This window comes from Saccopteryx bilineata, chromosome 12 (genome assembly GCF_036850765.1).
Source record: "Saccopteryx bilineata isolate mSacBil1 chromosome 12, mSacBil1_pri_phased_curated, whole genome shotgun sequence".
NCBI lineage: Eukaryota > Metazoa > Chordata > Mammalia > Chiroptera > Emballonuridae > Saccopteryx > Saccopteryx bilineata.
The window spans coordinates 42,616,213-42,637,436 of record NC_089501.1 but is presented as its reverse complement, the minus strand read 5'-3'; the positions used below and the strand labels follow the sequence as shown (position 1 = coordinate 42,637,436).

At 47.1% G+C, this 21,224-nt stretch overlaps 1 protein-coding gene across 4 annotated transcripts in view; it reads right to left on the bottom strand.

Moving 5' to 3' along the window:
* SASH1 (SAM and SH3 domain containing 1) overlaps window positions 1-21,224 on the bottom strand; it is a 333,081-nt gene that overhangs the window by 15,142 nt on the left and 296,715 nt on the right. For all 4 annotated transcript variants that reach the window (XM_066248582.1, XM_066248579.1, XM_066248581.1 and 1 more), the window contains 7 exons: window positions 17,646-17,992; window positions 12,305-12,379; window positions 9,456-9,599; window positions 5,441-5,576; window positions 4,464-4,633; window positions 3,201-3,410; window positions 2,265-2,415 (listed from right to left, as the gene is read on the bottom strand). In XM_066248582.1, the coding sequence (XP_066104679.1) occupies window positions 2,265-2,415; window positions 3,201-3,410; window positions 4,464-4,633; window positions 5,441-5,576; window positions 9,456-9,599; window positions 12,305-12,379; window positions 17,646-17,992 (1,233 nt within the window). The remainder of the gene's footprint in view (window positions 1-2,264; window positions 2,416-3,200; window positions 3,411-4,463; window positions 4,634-5,440; window positions 5,577-9,455; window positions 9,600-12,304; window positions 12,380-17,645; window positions 17,993-21,224) is intronic.

The window sequence follows — 21,224 nt, the reverse complement described above, 5'->3', positions numbered from 1 at the left end:
CAGAGTCTTTCCAGGTGGAAGCCTGTAGGGAGGCGGGCACTGCCCAGGCATGGGCACAGCAGACGGCTGGTGGGTGTGCTTCTGGCTCTTGTGGGTGAGGCTGAATGAGAGAACTGGCAGGGTCTCTGCAATCTCAGTAGATCTCTGAATCTGTCCTGTGTATAGACATTTAATTTGACACCTATCTACTGGGTTCCTCTAAATTATCTCTTACTTCAAATAGTTCTTTTTTTTGTTGTTGTATTTTTATTTTTATTTTTGTATTTTTCTGAAGCTGGAAACGGGGATAGACAGTCAGACAGACTCCCGCATGCGCCCGACCGGGATCCACCTGGCACGCCCACCAGGGGGCGATGCTCTGCCCACCAGGGGGCGACGCTCTGCCCACCAGGGGGTGATGCTCTGCCCCTCTGGGGTGTCACTCTGTCGCGACCAGAGCCACTCCAGCGCCTGGGGCAGAGGCCAAGGAGCCAACCCCAGCGCCTGGGCCATCTTTTGCTCCAATGGAGCCTCGGCTGCGGGAGGGGAAGAGAGAGATAGAGAGGAAGGAGAAGGGGAGGGGTGGAGAAGCAGATGGGTGCCTCTCCTGTGTGCCCTGGCCGAGAATCGAACCCGGGACTTATGCACGCCAGGCTGACGCTCTACCACTGAGCCAACCGGCCAGGGCCTCTCGAATAGTTAACACCTGATTTGACCACAGTGAATGTAAAAATCTCATCATATGGACCCAGAGCCTGTCACTAATGAGCACCCCTGAGCCCTGGAAGTCTCCTTGGACTCCAGAGCGAGCGTCAGGATGGGCAGCGTCCTTTTTACAAAATACCTCCTGGTACAAATCTCAAGGTGAGATTCCAGGAAGGACGATGACAACTGAGCCAATGAGATACAACAGAGGCTCAGCTCTAGCCCTGCCTCAGACTCAGTGTTTAGCATCGCTCCTCCTGCGTTCTGAATGGTAAAGGAAACGTAATGGATGGGGTTTACTAACCAGCTGTTCTCGGCGACTGAGGAAGAGCAAATGAGCTATGTGATAGAGCAGCTGTGGTCCAAGAGATGGGATGATGTAATTTTAATGGTTATTAACAGAGTTGGTCAGCCACACCGGGCACTGGGTCAGCCTCTTTAACACACAACCTGGTCACAGACTCCCAAGAGACACCTCCACTACTAAAGAAGCACGGTTATACAGTGACACCAACTACAAAACACGTTTCCTTTCAAATCTATCCCCGAAGGCAGTGTCTTTATCTAGGCTTCATATAGCTATTTGACGGCGGGTGGGCCCGTTATAATTTAGAGGGCGGATCTACAAGCAGGAGTGAGAGCAACGGTGCTGAGACGCTGGCTGCCTGGTCTCTTGGGCGTGAGGCCTTCACTAGTGCATAACATTGCTCTCCTCCCATCGACCATGGTTTTGGAGTGTCGCAACAATAGCAAATGCTCTTAGCTGCGGATACCCCCGAAGCAGAGCCCTGGAAAGAAAACGCATTTAATCCAGTAACTGAAAAGGATGCTCCCTTTATGGTAAGTATAATAATTTCAGGAATTTTTTTTTTTTTTGTCAGATTGAAGAATAAAGAGCAAGAGAAGACGAGGTTAATGGAGCGAAGGACGCAGCGTATTCAAACAGACTTCATAAAAGCTGTGAGCCCACTGAATTCCACGCACGGGCTGTGAAAATGAGCTATCATCCCGGCTGAGCCTTTGCGGTCGGAATTCTCTGCTCTCTGTATTCACTGCAGACGTTTCTCGCTCCTTTAATGCAAGCTGGTGCGTTTCACATACTCATTAGCCACCTATTCAGCGAGAAAATAACTCCTGTGCTTTGAGAAGTAATTAACCCTCGGCTGGGCGACAGACTCCCGGTTCGTCAGTCACTTTTGTGCCCAGGTGTCCTAATGACCTGCTGAAGGCCACCCATCCCCACAGTTACTAATGTGACATCTACTGTGTTTCTTAAGAAAAATGCAATTCAGCTTTCACCCAGAGCTGTGTTTTCCTCAACTGTTACCTATAAACACACCAGAGAAGAAACCAGCAGAAGGGCGTCTTCTGCCCCCACATTACCAGGAAGGTCTGCACTGACTGGGAACCTATGTCTTCGTGCTATCTGACATCATGCAAAATTGACCTTGGCCGTGGAATGAGTAGGAGCAGGTGAGTGCCCCCGAGGACCTACGCGTCTGCTGGCTGCTCTCGGGAGGCCCGCCGGTGACCTGAGAATGTGGCGATCTATAAGGAACACGCCCGTGCCGGGGACTTACTGTCATATTCCTGCAAGAGCTCGACCGCTGTCAGGAGAACCGCTCGGTGTTCTGGGTCCCTGATGTTTAACTCGTCCAAGTCTTCCTCCTCCAGGAGCTTAAACGTGTCCAGATCTTCATAGCCATTGAACAGGAACGTGGGCATGTGCTCCTGGGAGGGCGAGAACACAGGAGTGAGGCGGCAGGCCCAGCCATGGGACCCACGACCCACACCGGCCTCAATCCCTCAACTTTCCCACAGTCATTTTTATCCTAATGGAAAGCTCGGTAAAGTATCATTTGTAAGCTTCGGTCCCTCCCAGCCTTATGGCTTACTTAGTAGGCAGGTGGGGCGTTGCATTAACCACGGGTTAAGAAGATGTACACTGCGGGCCGAGATGGGCTACACTGGCTTGTATTTTAATTGTGCTCTCGCTACGAGCTGATGCCCGGAACCCACACAGCGCACGGTGGACGAGGCAGTTCTGTCATTCACAGAGCTACTGAAATCCAACCCCAGAAAGCCTGGGATTTCCCCAGAAGCCAGAGGGTTTTGCAAGGAGGAAACAGAACCTACCACCAGGGCCCCGCCACACTCGATGTCGGGAATGGTGGCGGAAGGTGTGGGAAGAGCGAGTGCTCCTGGACTCTGGAGTTGTTGAGTGTGCAGGGAGCCAGGCATTCGTGCGCACTGCCCTGCCTGGTAGCAGTTCCAAGCTCAAAGCTCTTGGGGGCTAACAGCAAATTTTGACCCGGGGCTTAGCTAACAACACCCACAGCAGAGGTCCAGGGCAGCGTTAGAAGGCTGGTAGCTATTTCTGTAGAATAACAGCCACTCATCATAATCATGGGCACCCTTGTTGGACGACAGAAGATTACCCCTATCCTTCCCTGAAAGTGTCCCCGCTTATGTCATTTAGGAGAGACAATGTGTGCCCAGAGCAGGACGGAACTGACTTTCAGGTTGATCCGATCCAGGAGGTCCTCCACGGACTTGGGCTGGGGCGGCCTTCCTTTCCTCCTCCTCCTGGTGGGGCGCTTGGGCTTCTCCTCTTCCTCGTTGAGCACATCCACGTAGATGAATTTGAAGGTGCCCACCTTGTTGTTCAACAGGCCCATCCAGGTGCCCATGGGTGGTTTGCTGATTATGTCGATGATGTCTCCTTTCTGTAGCCCAGGGAACAAAGACCTTTCCATGAGGCACAGTTCTGAGCATGAGTCGTGACTCTAAACCAGGGGTAGTCAACCTTTTTCTACCTACCGCCCACTTCTGTATCTCTGTTAGTAGTAACATTTTCTAACTGCCCACCGGTTCCACAGTAATGGTGATTTATAAAGTAGGGAAGTAACTTTACTTTATAAAATTTATAAAGCAGAGTTACAGCAAGTTAAAGCATATAATAATAATTACTTACCAAGTACTTTATGTCGGATTTTCACTAAGTTTTGCAGAATAAATCTTTACAAAACAATTTACTATAGTTAAATCTATCTTTTTATTTATACTTTGGTTGCTCCGCTACTGCCCACCATGAAAGCTGGAGCGCCCCCTAGTGGGCGGCAGGGACCAGGTTGACTACCACTGGTGTAGACAATCACGCAGGTGTGAAAGCACTACGAAGGCCAGAATCAGGGCTCCGCGAGTCCCCTTATGAATGGGAGTCCGGGAGAGGGCCAGTCGGAACACCCCCGACTGTGCAGGACTCCACGCAGACCGGAGGTCTCGTGCCTCCACCGTCCTGCTCCACGGTGTGCAGTGTCTCCCAGGGCCCACGGCAGGGTGGGAGGTACCCGGCTCTCTGAATGCCCGGCCATCAGCCAAAGCTCCTACTGCTCAGAGAAAGGGTTTCCCCCAGTGAAATGCCAGTCAATCTCCACTCTGTAACTGCTTCCTACATGGCGGGAAACTCCATCTGTCCCACATAAATGTCACTAACGGCACAGAGAAGGCAGTCAGGTTTGCTCAGCAGGGGAAAGCACAGAAACTGGAGGCTTCAGGGCGACAGAAATTCCAGAGGGAAGCTGAGGTCAGAGGTCAGGGCCAGAGGATCACAAGATGCATCTCTGTCCCAAATTCTGTTTTTCACTAGAGGAGACCAGCTTACTAAGGTAGCCAAGACATTGGCCAGTATGCACCATAGTAACCCAGCATTCAACTACAAGAACAGAACGCCTCTTAAGAAACAAAGAGCCCGGATCCAAGGCCAGACAGAGACCTACCTTGAGCTTCAGCGAGTCGGTGTCATAGGGACTGGGCGTGAAGTCGGTGTGCACCCGGGCACGCCCACAGAAGGGGCCCCGGTACGGGGGCTCCTCATCATCCCCGTCTTCCGACTTGACGCTTTCCCTGTTGCTGGCCGAGGAGTCGGTGGTACTCACTGTCTGGCCACCTGTACAGGAAACACAAGAGGAAGGACAAGTACAGATTTCCCGCAGAGCGGAGCGGAAAGACACCGAAGGACCTGCAGGTTAGGACAGGATGGCCAGAGGAGCGAAGCCGTGAGCCGCACCCATGTCAGACCAGAGCAGGACCCGGTTAGGAGTCTGGATGGATCTGAGATCCCTGATTGTTACCCCTAAGCAAGCTCCTAACTGGACAGGCAGGATTCCAGCACGTTATCTTTATGATCTGGAAATGCAGGTGACATCATAAGCCCTTAACATTCATGACCTCTTATTGGTCGGGCATACCATTTTTACCCCATTTTATAGAGGAAACAAACCCAGAGAGGTCAAATGACTTGCCCAAGGCCAAGTTAAGTGCTTCTAAAGGGGTACATTTAAATGTGGTCTCTTCCCTCAAACCATTCCGCTGATGCCACCATCAGGGTCCTTGACCTGCACCTGTTATCAGTGACATGTGTAATTCTCCTCCCTGCCCCCGTCTCTTACTTTGTTGATCATCTTTACGACCTTGAAGGCTTGACTCAACCTCCTTCATTCTCCAGGTCCTTCCTGAGATGCTTTCCCTATCTTCTGCAATTGAAACTCATCAACCCCTCTATGGTACCAATGCCATACATCTACGGAACAAATACGATCCTAGGTCCAGACACTGTGCAGATCTCTCTCTCTCTGACGGCACCCCAAGGGTAGGAACTTGGGCTGCTCTATCATTGAACTACCTGAACCTGACACCCAGTAAGTCTTCGCTCTGATCCCGAGGGAAATCGTCTGCAATGACAAGGGAGACATACTCATCGAGCTCTGTCCGCTCAGAGAACTCCGCAGACTCTCGACGGAACCTCCGGCTTTGAGCTTGGGCTTGTCCGCGTGTTCGCTGTCAGGCTGGGAAGATGGAGGGGAGCCAGGCATTCCGTCGTGGCCTGTGTCCTGCAATGGATGTCAACAAAATTACGCTTCATCGGAGTGCAACACTCTCGTGTTACAATTCAAAGCACGTTAGCCCTCAACTAAATCAACCAACTTCATCTTTATGCCCGTATTTGATGCTGTAATTTATACTCTCCTTTTAAATCTATATCCTTGGCTCCATTTTAAAGTTGTGCCCTGTGTAACTATTAATTAAACCCTTAAAAATGGTTTTTCATGCTCAAATAGAAGTTCTTGAAATCCCTGAGAAAAACCTATCTACCTCCTTGACAAAATACTTCGTTACAGGCTGAGAGACTCTTAGCACACTCAACAGACCAGCAATGAGGCTGGACTTCGCGTGCAGCTCGGGCAGAATCCGCTCATCACATACCACCTGGGTGCGCTGTCAGGGAACAGTTCATCTTCTGAGAGGAAACATTTACACTAAAAACATGCACATTCCTCATTTTTAAAAAAGACCAGGTTCTTACGCTTCTCGTTATACAAATTATTGAAATTAGTTAATGAAATACCAACTTAGAACCCAGATAAATAACAAAAATAGCATTCTTCAGTCTACGATGAAATTTTCAGAGCTTTTAGTCATTATCGGTTGTTCCCAGGTGTTGGTATCAATCACTTCTTTTTTGTGGTGTTAGTAAAAAGCTGCGATGACCCTTTCGGGTCACTTTTGGAGTGACAACGTCACCAGTTTGGCAGCCTCCTGCTTGTAAATGTAAGTACAGTGCGCACTTGGATTGCGGGTGTGACACCTCCCTTCAAAAGTCCGAGGCGAGGATGGTTTACTTGCCAAATCAGAACCCTTTTTGGCATATCCCACCGCCACGTGAGCCCCACGCCAGCCAGGCGACACCCGTTATTTGCATGGTGCTGAACCTTCAGAAGGGCTTTATGATGCTTTGGGTCCTGCAAACATTTAAGGACAACCACGGCAGCTTCTGATCCAATACACACGGTGCTTTATCTTCAAGGAAAGTGAGTGCACAACCTCAAAACCAAAACCAAACAAAACAAACTAGAAAAAGTGGTGCCATTATTTGGAAGTTCCTGAAGCTGCAAAATATGAATTCCTGAATACCTTCTCATTCCTAAATCATAAAATAAGACATCTACTCAATTAAACTCTTCGTTTAATGCTTCTGCTAAAAGCACACTTTTCTCAAAATGGTGGCATAAACTATATCTCTGGTATTGTATGTTCTTAAAATACTTCTAAAAATTATTAACTTATTCATCACATATTTATTGATTGCCTACAAGAACAGGTAGTATTCCAGGTAATGGGCATATAGCAGGAACAGAGCAGACAAAAGTCCTTACCAGAATGGTTGGTATATTTACTAAAAAGTTATAAAAAAAAATAAATCTTTCAACATTAATCTTGTCTCCTCAAAAAAGCATTAGAACGGTCACTTAGTCCTTTTTTTTCCACTTATGTGAAATGACTGGTTTTAAAAAAACAGAACTAAGAATGCAAGGCAATGATAGAAAAATGCTCAAATTACATTTAAAGTTCTATGCTCAGGATCCATAAAGCAGAAAACCCCTATGATTTAAAAAGCCATACAACCCATGAGACGTAAGATGATATGCTGACCTACAGTTAAATCTGTATACACATCTTCTTCTTTGACTGATAGGCCTGTGTCTATGTTGAACAAGACATGAGCTTTTAGGGGAAAAGCCAACTAAATAAAATGCTTTAAATTAGAGGGGCTGCTTTCTCTGGCACGACAAGAAATACAGAATCACCATAGCTCCCACACCCAGAGGGACAAGAAATGCAAAGAGTACAGAAAAGAATCGAACAGAAGACACGAGGAGGCAGCCCCTGCTTCCCCTGGAGGTCTCATAAGCCAGCGTTTCTCAATCTGAGCACTTGCAGCATTCTGCATGAAGGATTCCTTGTTATGGGGGCCCTGTCCTGTGCGTTCTAAGATGCCGCCCTGGCCTCTATCCACTAGATGTCAGTAGCACCCATCCATCCACCCCAGTTGTGATTGTCTAAATGCCCTCGAGTTGGTAGGGAACCAAATTCACCCCTACCCCTGTGGAACCACTGCCATAAAGTGAAGATGTTGTGTAGGCTTTGCTTGAATCTCTGTGGTGGCTGGGCTGGCCAGTTCATGTTTGGAGTGCTTCAAACATGGGGAGGCTTAGATTTTTGCTAACTATGCCCACCAGATGGCAGCAGCTAAGCCAAAATGTCTGCTTTCCCTGGTTTTATTTGGTAGATAAAGCATTACCCACACATCTCAGGTAGACAAACAGCATACACACAGTACTTCAACAGACAACAAAATGAGTAGTATAGAAGTGCCAGAGGAGAGCGTTTTGAAAATACGGATGTCAGAATTACCTAAAAGCCCAGCTCTCCACATTGCTATTGCCTCGACCTAAACAATCAAGACAGAAACTGGTCTTTCTGCCCTGGCCGGTTGGCTCAGCGGTAGAGCGTCGGCCTGGCGTGCAGGAGTCCCGGGTTCGATTCCTGGCCAGGGCACACAGGAGAAGCACCCATTTGCTTCTCCACCCCTCCCCCTCTCCTTCCTCTCTGTCTCTCTCTTCCCCTCCTGCAGCCAAGGCTCCATTGGAGTAAAGTTTGCCTGGGCACTGAGGATGGCTCTATGGCCTCTGCCTCAGGTGCTAGAATGGCTCTGGATGCAACAGAGTGATGCCCCAGAGGGGCAGAGCATCGCCCCCTGGTGGGCATGCCGGGTGGATCCCGGTCGGGCGCATGCGGGAGTCTGTCGGACTGCCTCCCTGTTTCCAGCTTCGGAAAAAAAAGAAAAAGAAAAAAAAAGAAACTGGTCTTTTTAGTGATGGAATCACAGTATTGCCCAGGCTCAATCCTGTGATGTCTTAATGGCTGTAGATAGAGCCAGTTAGTGCCAACATCACCGTGGAAACTTAATTACTATCGAAGTCCTGTAGCCAGGAAGCATTTTCTGAGTTTTACTTCTCAGACTTGCTATGTATTTCTACAACTCATGCTACACTGAAGTCTGCTGCCTACGAAAACTTGAGTGTCCTTTTTCAGGTTTGATTCTGGTAACACCCGTTTTGTAGCAAGGGATATTTTAGAAAATAAAATCCTTCCTTTGTGTTCAAATTTTAGTGCTTACTGGACTAAAGAATAACTTAAAAAAAACACAAAAAACTATTATTAAGTGACAGACACGGAGGCAGAGAGAGAGATTCCCACATGTTCCCCAACTGGGATCCACCCAGCAAGCCTCCTACCAGGCGATGCTCTACCCATCTGAGACCATTGCTCCATTGCTCGGCAACTGAGCTATTTTAGCACCTGAGGCAAGGCCATAGAGCCATGCTTAGCACCTAAGGCCAACTTGCTTGAACCATTGGAGACATGGCTGAAGGAGGGGGGAGGATAGGGGAAAGGGGGAGAAAGGGAGAGAGAGAGAGGAAGGGGGAAGAGACAGAAAGAGAAAGAGAAAGAGAAAGGGGGAGGGGTGGAGAAGCAGATGGTTGCTTCTTTTGTGTGCCCTGACCAGTAATCAAACCCAGGACTTTCACACGCTGGGCTGAAGCTCTACCACTGAGCCTACTAGCCAGGGCCAAAAATAATCTTTTTTATTTTTTCACATGTCTTTCTTTCTTCCTGTCTCTATGTAGAAGGTCAGGCATGCATTTTGTATGCCTAGCACCAAGATTAGTGCTAGGGTGACTCTAAGTGCTTAATAAATAAATGTCTGTTGTATCAAATGTCTATCCACATAAACTAGGGATGGTCCCGGAGCCAGGATAATGCCAACGAATGTCGCATTTAGTGCCATTTAAAATCTCAGACTGACCACCCCGACGGTCCTTGTTGTCAGTAGGAATCAAAGGGCCTTTTGCTTGGCAGCTGCGTACCTGCTCAGAGACAGAGCTGTTGTATTTTTTAGACATTCTCTTCCTCATGGTCTCTTTTACCGATTTGACCTTTTTTCCAAGAGAGATGCGGGAGGCAGTGGGTGATTTGATGACTTCCTTGTACACAAAATCTCCTTCTTTACCCTTCAAAACAAAGTAAGTACCATTAATCACAGAAAATAAAGCCCTGACACAGGTGTCTTTGTGGGGTTGTTTGTTTTTAAGAGAGAAAAAAGTGAGAGAGAGAGACAGGGAGGGGGAGAGAGGATGAGAAGCATCAAGTTGTGGTTGCTTTCACGTTAGCTGTGCACTGACTGCTTCTCATTCACACCTTGAGTGGGGCTGAGCCAGTGTCCCCTCGCTCAAGCCAGCAACCTTTGGGCTCAAGCTGGCGAGCTTTGGGTTCCCCAACTCAAGCAAGCAACCCTTTGGTGACGAGCGCGTGCTTAGAGCCAGCGACCTCAGTTTTTCAGGTCGAGGCTTTATCCACTGCACCATCACTGGTCAGGCCCGAAACAGGTCTCATTATCCAAACAATTAATGTTCTATCTCTCAGAAAAATATTGGCATCCCCCTGGTTTTTAATTTTTTTCCTATGTTAACTCAGTGCTACATACACAATCATTTTTAAACCTTTTTTGTTGTTTTCTTCAACATTTTTATTTTTTCAATCACGGTTGAAACTCGGTATTATTTTATATTAGTTTCAGGTGTATGTTATTTGTCTTTTTCATTAAAAATTAAAAGCTACTCACTAAAGGACTTTTGTTTGTTTAAAGTAGGAGGTGAGATACTTTTTATTTTATTTGATCTTAGTACATTCTTCTCTTATCATACTTTTTCCCACCATTTTAAATGTACTTTTTTCATTCCTTTACTTTTAGTCTGTGTGTATCTTTTATTCTGATATGGTTTTTTTTTTATTTTATTTATTCAATTTTCAGAGAGGGGAGGGGAGGGGAGAGAGAGAGAGAGAGAGGGAGAGAGAGAGAGAGAGAGAGAAAGGGAGGAGGAGCAGGAAGCATCAACTCCCATATGTGCCTTGACCATACAAGCCCAGGGTTTCGGACTGACAACCTCAGTGTTCCAGGTTGATGCTTTATCCCACCGCACACCACAGGTCAGGCTCCCCAGCATTTTAAATACCCCAGGGGACTGCATTTCACCAACAGGGATTTAGAAGAACCTATGCTCACAGAACCCCAGCAGGGGGAGAAGAGAAGGACAACGCTACTGAATCACCTAGGAAAGCAGTAGGAATGAATGAGAAATCTCGGTCATTACAAGTCAACATCTGATGGATCCGCATCGGGGGAGCACTTGGTGTGGTCAGCTGCTAAGTGAGTAAATTTTCTTTTCTGAAAATATTAGACTGGTTACCTCTCGTCTTATTTTTCACAGAAACATTAACAGCTTTCCTTGGAAAGGAGGTGGTGGTGGGGGGCTCATACTTTCATTGTCTTAAAAGACTGACAACATAAAATTATTGGTTTACAAATCAGTAACATTTGATACCCAAATGGAATAGTTTCATTCTTCCAGGAAAGTCTCAGACACTTCATAAACACAGAGGGATGTTCTAGCTGACACATGATCGTAACAATGTAAAGCACAGAATCTTTATCTCACAGCTTCCTGACAAAATGCACAGCAGGGGAAACAAAACTGTATGTAAAACTCCCCTACACCCCCAGGGCCTCAAAGAGTAAATGCTGGGAGCAGAGCTGGTACAACACCCGGTGACCTGTCCCCGGACTGTGATCCAGAGAGGCAGCTGAGGAGCCAGGAGCTTCCGCTCTCAGGAGGCTGGTTCGCTTTAGCTCCAAGGAGGTTGGCTTCATTCCAGGGCATCCCAGATCAGAAAGACCTGGGCTTTCTTAATCCGGGGCTGTGGGCCTGGCCTACGATGAAACTGGCTTTTAGAAATCCTGAACAGATGCTCCTGAACCCAAACCGCAGGGCTCCAAACTGTGGCACCGCTTGTGTGCAGCAGTCACATGCACTTAAAACTGGTGTGAACAAAAACTAGTGTCAGACCGCAGAGGGCGGATTCATCAGGATTTGTAACTTGGGGACAACTGGAAACAGACACTGACGGAACGGTGCTACTGTAAGGAGAGAGATGGAGGCCAGAGCTGGCCGGGATTTATTCCGTGGAAGACAGGAGTGTCGCTAAGGGGGGGAAGGTTTGCGAGGCAGGGTGAAAAAATGTGAAGGGATTAAGCCAAGGGAAAAAAATCATAGGTATGGACACCAGAATGGTGATGACAAGACGGAATGGGGAGGGGAGTGATGGGAGATAAAAATGGATAAGGGGTTGGCCTGACCTGTGGTGGCGCAGTGGATAAAGCGTCGACCTGGAAATGCTGAGGTCGCCGGTTCGAAACCCTGGGCTTGCCTGGTCAAGGCACATATGGGAATTGATGCTTCCATCTCCTCCCCCCCTTCTCTCTCTCTGCCTCTCCTCTCTCTCTCTCTCTGTCTCTCCCTCTCCTCTCTAAAATGAATAAATTTAAAAAAAAATTTTAAAAAAATGGATAAGGGGGGGTACAGGGTGATGGAAGGAGACTTGGCTTTGGTGGTGAACACACAATATAGTGTGCAGACGACGTATTATAGAATTGTACATCTGAAACCCACATAATTTTATTAACCAATGTCACTGCAATAAATTAATACAAATTTAAAAAAAAAAAGGTGAAATAGGGCTTCTTTTCAAATATAATTTAGACTATAGGATCACCAAGGAAAAGATTACCCAGTATCAATTCTCGAGACTAGATAGGAAACTTCCTATGAAACCAGAGCCGGACTCCGAACCTTCTGCTTTCCCGCTGACGTATACTCACCGTTGGGTCAGAATTACTACTGCCAATGTGCAGAGAGCGATTTGTCAGGTCAAATCCGCCAAAACTGCAGGTTCTCTGTGGAAGGGAGAGGGCAGGACAGTTATCTACAGTTGGCCCGCAGCACACCAACCCATCGCGTTTCCCCTGGGCAGAACACCACGGAGTCACAAATACGGCACGGGATGGAAGTAGGATGGGGAATGATGAGGAAAAAGAGCCATGATTCATGTTACAAGAAACTTCACTCATTTTGCCCTTCCACAGGCCATGAAACTGTCAGGAGGTCCCGAATCCCCTGAATATGCAAAACTCAACTGGTTAAAAAAATTCAACCAAAAAACCATCCAGATGTTAACTGCTCCGAGCTTCCCCGTCTCTTAGCAACAGCAGCATACAGTAGTGATCCGTGTGCTCAGAGGGGTCTTAGAAACCCAGGTCTGAAATCCTATGGCTCTGCCACTAACAGCAGGCTTTCCTAACAGCCTTTGTTTAGCTTTCAATCGCTAAGAAGGGGGAAAACAGGTTATGTTTATAGGAGTCTCATCAGGCCAAGAGGATTACTCACTCATTGCTTTCCTGACCTAGCCAAAAACATTCGTAACTCTCCCATCCAACTGCCTACCTTCATTAACTATGACCTTTTTCTGACAGCGTGCATGAAGTGAAGATGCTACATTTGCCCAGAAAGAAAAAAGTTGCTTCAGTGACTGTCTCTGATCGCACCCCTTAATTTCAATAGGATAAACACGGACGTTACAAAGAATGAACACTTGAATGTTCCTTCAGTTGGTTTCTAACTTCATGGAACTGGATGTATTATAGTGGTTTTTGTATTTCCAAAACTTGGTTCGAATTCCCTTTTGTTTTTTTCTAGCAAAAGCTACGCAAGGTCCATCACCACAACCCTCCCCCCACACAAAAGGAAAAAAATGTTAAGAAAAAAGAGAAACTTAAAACATACTAATTCTTGATCTAACTGATTTTTTTTTTAAAAAACAACAACTGGTAACAAAAGCCGGATAGCAAATTTGAGTTCCAAAATTTCTATAATCTGTTTCTCAAAGACCTCTAGCTAATAGCTGTTAAATAGAAGAAACGAACATAAAGCACAATGCATATTATAAACACTGCTTATATGTAAAATAAATAGACTTTAGATAGGTATTAATTAAGTGAATTGAAAAAGAAACAGCCAGAAGAAAAATACCTAGGTTTCTGGACTCACATAGACATGGATCCAAATCCTGGTTCTGCCACCTACTTGCTGTGTGATCATAGCTAAAATACTTAAACTCTGAGCTTTGGTTTCCTGTAAAATACTACGCTTATCACAAGTGTGAAGACTTGGGCGTACTACCTGGCATGGAGCACACCTTCTACGCGTGTTAGTTTCTTCCATCACTTCTCATGAGGGCTACTACACTAAGAATTGTGGCTTGTTCAAACAACTGTTATATTGAAGTTCAGACTTAGACAACATTCTAAATATGCAAATGAAGAACTAGAGTTTAGCTCTCTGCCTTACATTCTGGAACTTTAACCAGAGCATCCCCGTAATGGGTCAAAAAGTGAGAGTCAGCAGGTGTGACTGAAGGGAGGGCTGGGAGATAGTGTTACAGGAAGCACCCCAGGGTCACCCCAGGGATGTCACACAACTGTTCTCCTTCGCCACAGCCATTGTTGCTGTTCTAAATAATCTACTACAGACGTGACGTCCAGTGAATGTTACTCTAGCTTTATATTAAATATCAATGGACAATCTGCTTTCCCTTATAATCAACTTAACTGAACCTATAGCTAGTCTATAAAAACAAAGAGATCTCCTTATAAAAAACATCACCAAATCCTCAATGCTACCATGTACATCCCTCCAGGCTAATTTTTCATAGTAATTTCCCCTTTCTAGCTCATAATGCCAAATAGATTTTCTCATTTCTGCAAAGGCAATAATTTCAGTCTAGTTCTTTTCCTGTGACTCGGGGCTTCACAGACACAGTGTGGCACCCAGATGCCTCCTCGTCTCCTGGCTTTTGCACGTCCCTGCTTTTAAATTCCAGCGTCGACTGCAACACTAGAGCCCAGCATGATATTTCTGATGTGGATGAAATAACTGACAAAGAAGTCATGTGGAAACTATAATTGTAATAAATTAGAAGCTCATTATATTTTCATATGCCTGTTGTATGCATTTATTCCTAACATAAAAAGCTTAAAGAGTGGACTGGACTTTTAAGCACCAACTAAAACCTCCCCCAGTGAAGGACTAAGATATCTGGAAATGATTCCTCTTCATCATGGCAGGAGAACAAAGACTGGAACAAGGGCGGCACCTGAACTAATCTCTATTTCTCCAGTAACATCAGCTAGTTCTCCAAGCACCGCCCCTTCATCAGAAAAAAGAGATTTCAGAGAAAATAGTGAAAGAAAGTAAACCAGTCTTCGACTTTGGTAGTCTCCATAAATGAAGCTTCAGTGAGGGTTTTGGACTTCGTATCTCTCACGTATGGCTAAGTATCAGAACATTTCAGATAAGACGCCCGTGGATGAGAGCCAGGCAATGGAATGGTCATGCAGTTGAAAACATGTTTTCGGGGGTGAAGGGGGTTGAATTTTAAAAATGGACAAAATTCCAAAATGTCATGCATGTCTGTTCCACCAAACAAAAACTGAATGACCAACTAAAAAGGAAGACAAGTGACCATTTTCAGTGAATACAAAGCATTATCATTTCCCTGAGGTTTCGTCAAGCAAGTATGGCATTTTTTTTTTGAAAGACAAAGAGATCAAGGTTGAAGATTAAAGGAAACTGTGCATTTTTCGATAAAATGAAGGAGATATATGACAAAGAGAATAAGAATAACGTCATATGTAAACCAAGTAAAGAAATGGTCTCAATCCCTTAAGGAAAAAAACAAACCACTCTTTCCGATGTTTAACATTATTTTCCCTTTTATTCTTTAACTAATTAGAAATTTTTATTTTTCTGATTGTACAACTACTCTTACAATTAAAGGGATGTGCAAATTTCTAATTTAGCATCAAACAATATTTCGACAAGCGTTAATACTGTCCAGTACCGCCTCAAGCTGATAGTCTCTTATAAATATCCAGCTTTAGGCTGACACTTGGAATAGTAATTACATAGTGCCACCTATATAGGGGACAAAGAGCACTCTGATGTCCATACTCAAAGTCAGTGAAGAATCAATCATTGTCCCACAATGCTAATTAGCACAAGTATTAGAAATATCACCTCTGGACAGAAAATCTTGATAAAGTTATATCGTTAACCCAGCAATAAACAATATGAGGGGTATACGAACAAATCAAAGTGCTCAATGTGGAAGAATTCTCAGTATTGTATGATTTCCACACACAGTACTGAGCCATCAATGAGCAAAGAGGTAAATCTGTTCTCTTAAGGTCATGTCGAAAGGCAGAGAGGCACAGAACTGGGCAGAGCACTTCTAAAGGTAGAAAGTAAATCATACCAAGATTGGTTAGCCACATGGATTTGACAAAAGACTTGTGGGTCAGAACTGAATGAGTGAGAAAAAGAATTCTGTTCTTTTACAACCAAACAGAACCACCAAAATTTCTTGTCAGGATGTTGAAAGGACCAGAAGAGAGGTTGCTACCAGTAGTATTAAAATTATAACAAGATGGAAAGGAATGAGAAAGGATGGAAAATTAGACTTAGCAAGAAAGTCAGCACACATGGGAATGTCTAGAAAACATAAGGGCTAAGGAAAGATCTCACTCATGTTAAGGATGGCACTGGGCAGTCAGTCTCCACTTCCACAGAGTAGGACTTTATTGAATGAATTTAAATTACAGCAATCATCTGGGGAAGAACATCTTACTCATGAATGCAGATGAACCCTGGAGAAAGCCCCCTCCCAAGAGGCTGCAATGAAGTCTGTTCCTTCAGACCTTTATAAGGGACACAGCCAGTAGCCCTGAAGGTCACAGCAGGGCACCAGAGAACAGTAGGGCCAGGAAAACCATAGCTCTTCCCCACTCTGGGCCATTTCAGACGGGCTACTGTGCCAACTAAAAGTTGGGTGGAAATTTCAGGAAGAAAAAAATACCTATAGTCTCAAGTTCAAAATAAGTCATGTCCTGAAAATAAATTCTACAAAGTCTAATAATAAACTAAAAAAATATTTTATTATTTGAAAGTAAGTACTTTATTCCTTGCTATGGATAGAAGAATGGAGCAGTGGAGGACATTTTTAAATATTTGTTCCTTTGATAAAAAAAGATAAGAACATCAAGTAGTCTTAAGTCAAAGAAAAGAGCTCTAATTTTTTTCCCCCTTTAGACTTGAGAATTTTCCATTGGCTTCAACTGATAAAAAGAAACACCACTTGACAACGTTTCCAAATCACCAAATTGGTGACTGTGATGATGGCACTTTTTCCATGAGCTAGTTCCTATTGTTTTAATTAACTAAAACAATAAGCATCTCTTTTAAGGGCAAGATGCCCTCTATTTTGAATCAGCTTCTTTCAGTTCAAGTGACGTGATCACTGGGAATAAAGACAGCCACTCCAAGGAGGCCAAACCCCACCCCGGGACTCTGAAAGCCCTGCTCAAGGTTTAGTTTTAATTAAAAATCAAACAGCTTCCACTGGAAAGAGAACGAATGGAAAAGAAGGAGAGGTCATCACTAAAGGAAAGTAGGGATGGGAAATTTGAGATGACGGTGGGCCAGACCCTGAGGTTGGGAAGTTAGGAGCGGGAAGAAGAGGGGAGGAGGATGCCAAGCTCCGCAGAAGTAAGGCCATAATGCTTGACGACACATCACAGAAATGACAAGGCCATCCTGGTGACCCTCTCGGAGACTCACGGACTTCTGGTGGATTCTCAAGAGAACCCTCTTAGTACAGCGGTCGACCGTGGCGGCCCACTTCCTCTTTGCCTCCTCCTCCTCCTCCAGCAAGCAGCGCCTCAGGTCCTGCTTGTCAGCCTTGCTCAGGGTCCTGTCTGAGGCGGGCCGCACTAGCTGGGTCAGGTTCAGATGGCTGTACAGGCTCCGCTCCACCACGTAGGTGATATTGAACTCGCTGACCGCGGGGCGCCCGCGCCCCCTCCGGCAGGGGGCGCCACCGCTCCCGCCCCCTTTGGGTCTCTGCCGCAGCAGCTGCACGTCGCAGGTCGCGCTGTTCACGCCTTTGCGGGAGGGACGCTGGCAGAGGAAAGCTCTGGAACACGAGTAGTTAGTATCCGTCTTCTTCAGGCGGATTTGCTTCCGGACACTCTGAACCTCCTCCAGGGACACGAGGAGGTGGTGCCTGCGACGGTGGTTGTCATAGAAGCAAACCCCATCGGTACTTACCCCGTGGCTCAGGGACCCGAGACTCTTCCTCATCTCCCCCTCCGTGAGGGAGCGGGACACCTTCTGGGCCTTCTCTTCCTCTGGGTAGGAGAAGAACGTCCCCATCTTCTTGGGCGGCTTGATGAGGCCCCGACTCTCTCCTTTGCTGAAGGTTTTGACCAACTTCCGGCTAGCGGCCCAGGTTTCCGGGTTGCTGGATGATGGAGAAGTGGCGAAAGAGTCTGAGTCATCGTCCGGGGGTTTCTCAGGAGAACCATCAAAGAAAAATGGCTTCTTGTGCACCCCCGAGTAGAGGGCCGATCTCTCCTCCAGGGTCGGGGAGCTGTCAAACACAGGCTCCTCTCCACCTGCCGGGAACCAACAGACATTGTCAGGGCCTCCCGCAAACGCACCTTGGCATACCCCCCCCCATCTTCCTTTACGCACTCCAACCCTGCAAAATATAAGCTACTCCATTCAGAAACCACAGACTCCCCTCCCCATCTCACCTAACCTCTTCATCAACCCGGCTCCCCTGAAATAAAGGCATATTTAAAAAAGAAAAAAGGAAAGAGGCCCTGGCCAGTTGGCTCAGTCGTAGAGCGTCAACCTGGCGTGTGGAAGTCTCGGGTTTGATTCCTGGCCAGAGCACACAGGAGAGGCGCACATCTGCTTCTCCGCCCTTCCTCCTCTCCTTCCTCTCTGTCTCTCTCTTCCCCTCCTGCAGCCAAGGCTCCATTGGAACAAAGTTGGCCCGGGCGCTGAGGATGGCTCTGTGGCCTCTGCCTCAGGCACTAGAGTGGCTCTGGTTGCAACGGATCAACGTCCCAGATGGGCAGAGCATTGCCCCCTGGTGGGCATGCTGGGTGGATCCTGGTCAGGCACATGCGGGAGTCTATCTGCCTCCCCACTTCTCACTTCAGAAAAATACAAAAACAAACAAAAACAAACTGCAAACGTATGGTTTCACACAGCTGAATGTTAAAAGGATGCATTTCTTCGTCTCCTTGAAACATCTCTGTAGACCAAACATCTTCCCAGCCTGTCAGAAATGCCCTGTGGGGAACCTAAGCCAGTCTTTAGCGATATTCTGAGCACTGGAAGAGGATCAGTTTGTTAAGTGCAATACTCCTCAGAGGCTGGCAGTGAGGGTCCTGCCCCTTCAGAAGGGGTCTCTGTAGAGTCTGGTTGCCTCTTTATACTGGGAGTGTTGACCTGTGGTGGCGCAGTGGATAAAGTGTCGACCTGGAAATGCTGAGGTCGCCGGTTCGAAACCCTGGGCTTGCCTGGTCAAGGCACATATGGGAGTTGATGCTTCCAGCTCCTCCTCCCTTCTCTCTCTCTTTCTCTCTCTCTCTCTCTCTCTGTCTCTCCTCTCTCTCTCTCCCTCTCCTTTCTAAAATGAATAAAAAAAAAAAACATTAGTATACTGGGAGTGTGGTGACTACCCTGTGGCTGACAGTGGCTTTTTACTGGTATGTATGTCATTTAAGTAATGAAATCACCAAGAGGGTCTGAGTGTGGAAACACCATGAAGCGTTCTACCTTGCAAATGCAACTGACACGTGGTCCCCAGTGGACAGGCCAAACACAAGAAGGTAGGGACCCGAGTGATCCCAGCCAGACTTTCCCATCAACCCAGGCACGGCTGGAAGCAGCAGGGGCATTTGAGGGCCTGGCCATGCAAGCAGCCCCATCAGCCTTCGCTGGGGCCAGGTACGGCTCCAAGCCCTCCGGAGCCCAGTCAGTGGAAAGGTCTGGGCTTCCTGGCAGGAAAACTGAGTTCTTTCCTCCGTGTGTGATGCGAACAGATGTGAGAAAGAAGTAGGTCAAACCGTGGGTGTAGTGACCCTATTCTGGCTGTGTCCCTTTAATTATAAGGAAACTTCTGAGCCCGGCCGCTTTCCACCAGCTGAACTGGAAAGAGGGAAAAATACAAAGTTTCCTGGAACAGAGGGATGGCACTAAATATCCTAGCTGGGACCAGGGTGCCAGTGTGTGCTTAAATGTCAGAGACAAAGGGAAAGGCCCGCTCGCTTCAGAGAAGGGGAAAAGATGAGTGGATTGGTAGCAGTCCTTTAAAATTCCAAAAGTTCCTTACTTTTCCAACTGATGGGAATAACAGTTACAAATATAAAGAAAAAAGTACCACTGCCATTAAGTATGACCCAGGATGGACTTTGAAGGCAAGGAGGTGGCGGTGGGAAGGGAGAGGAGTCAGCTGTCCAGCCAGAAGTTCCCCGTCACCTGCAGCACAACTACACTCGCTAGAGATTTATTCCCAGCCCTTTCCCAAGAGTTCAAAATGAGGGTCTAGGGTTCAGGCAGGAACTGGCCAGACCAGAGGCAGTCAGTGTGTACACATCATGAAGGTCTCCTGAGACTTCCTCAGGACATCTGACTAAGAAGGAAGGGAGACCAAGGGTCCCTGTGTTGCCGGAGGTACAAAAGGCAACCTCTGCTAGATACAGCCTGCCCTCCGCGGCCCAGACGGGGCACGGCCTGGAGGCGAGGAAGCCCAACCGCAGACTTCTCCAAAGAGCCGCCCAGTACCGATCATGGCTCTACCCGGACACCAGGTGTCCACAGAGCTGCGCAAAGGCCCTTAGCTGCTCATTGTCCTTAGGGGCTTCAGGGAAATCTGGTGAGTGACTAAATATTTTTAAAGATTTAATATCTAAAACTTAAAAGGTGTAAACATACTTAGATAAATAAATAGCCTGTCACTCAGTGGTGGGTTGGAATTTTTCTGGGCTGTCTTCAGGGCTGTCATCGGAGATGCCGATACTTCCATGACACTGTGGAGTCTGGCACCCGTGGAGGGGCACATGTCGCCAGGACATATGTAGCTCTACTTCTAGTTCTTGAAGCCAGCATCTGGTGAGGAGTCTGGCGGGAAGTGTGGCCAACGTTTCCAAAGGGGCTGCATCAGCCTGTGCTGCCCAGGCCTCACATGGCGCAGGCTCGTCTGTCTGTCTGCTGGACCCGTGCCCTGACATCCCAGCCTGGACCTGACCCCTGGGGGTCAGAGCGCGAATTCCCCCATTCTGCTCTGACTTGAAAGTATACCCAACCTACCGGGAGAGTGACAATCCAGTGTGTTCCCACAGTCATGACTGGGCATGATTTGCTTCACCTATTGACCTTGATCTACTTCATTCAGCTGAGATCAGAATACAGAGGGAAGCCCTGGCCAGTTGGCTCAGCGGTAGAGCATCGGCCTGGCGTGCAGGGGACCCGGGTTCGATTCCCGGCCAGGGCATATAAGAGAAGCGCCCATTTGCTTCTCCACCCCCCCCCCTCCTTCCTCTCTGTCTCTCTCTTCCCCTCTTGCAGCCAAGGCTCCATTGGAGCAAAGATGGCCCGGGCGCTGGGGATGGCTCCTTGGCCTCTGCCCCAGGCGCTAGAGTGGCTCTGGTTGTGGCAGAGCATCGCCCCCTGGTGGGCAGAGCGTCACCCCTGGTGGGCGTGCCGGGTGGATCCCGGTCGGGTGCATGCGGGAGTCTGTCTGACTGTCTCTCCCCGTTTCCAGCTTCAGAAAAAATACAAAAAAAAAAAAAAAAAAAAAAAGAATACAGAGGGAAAGGGGATGCTGACAGG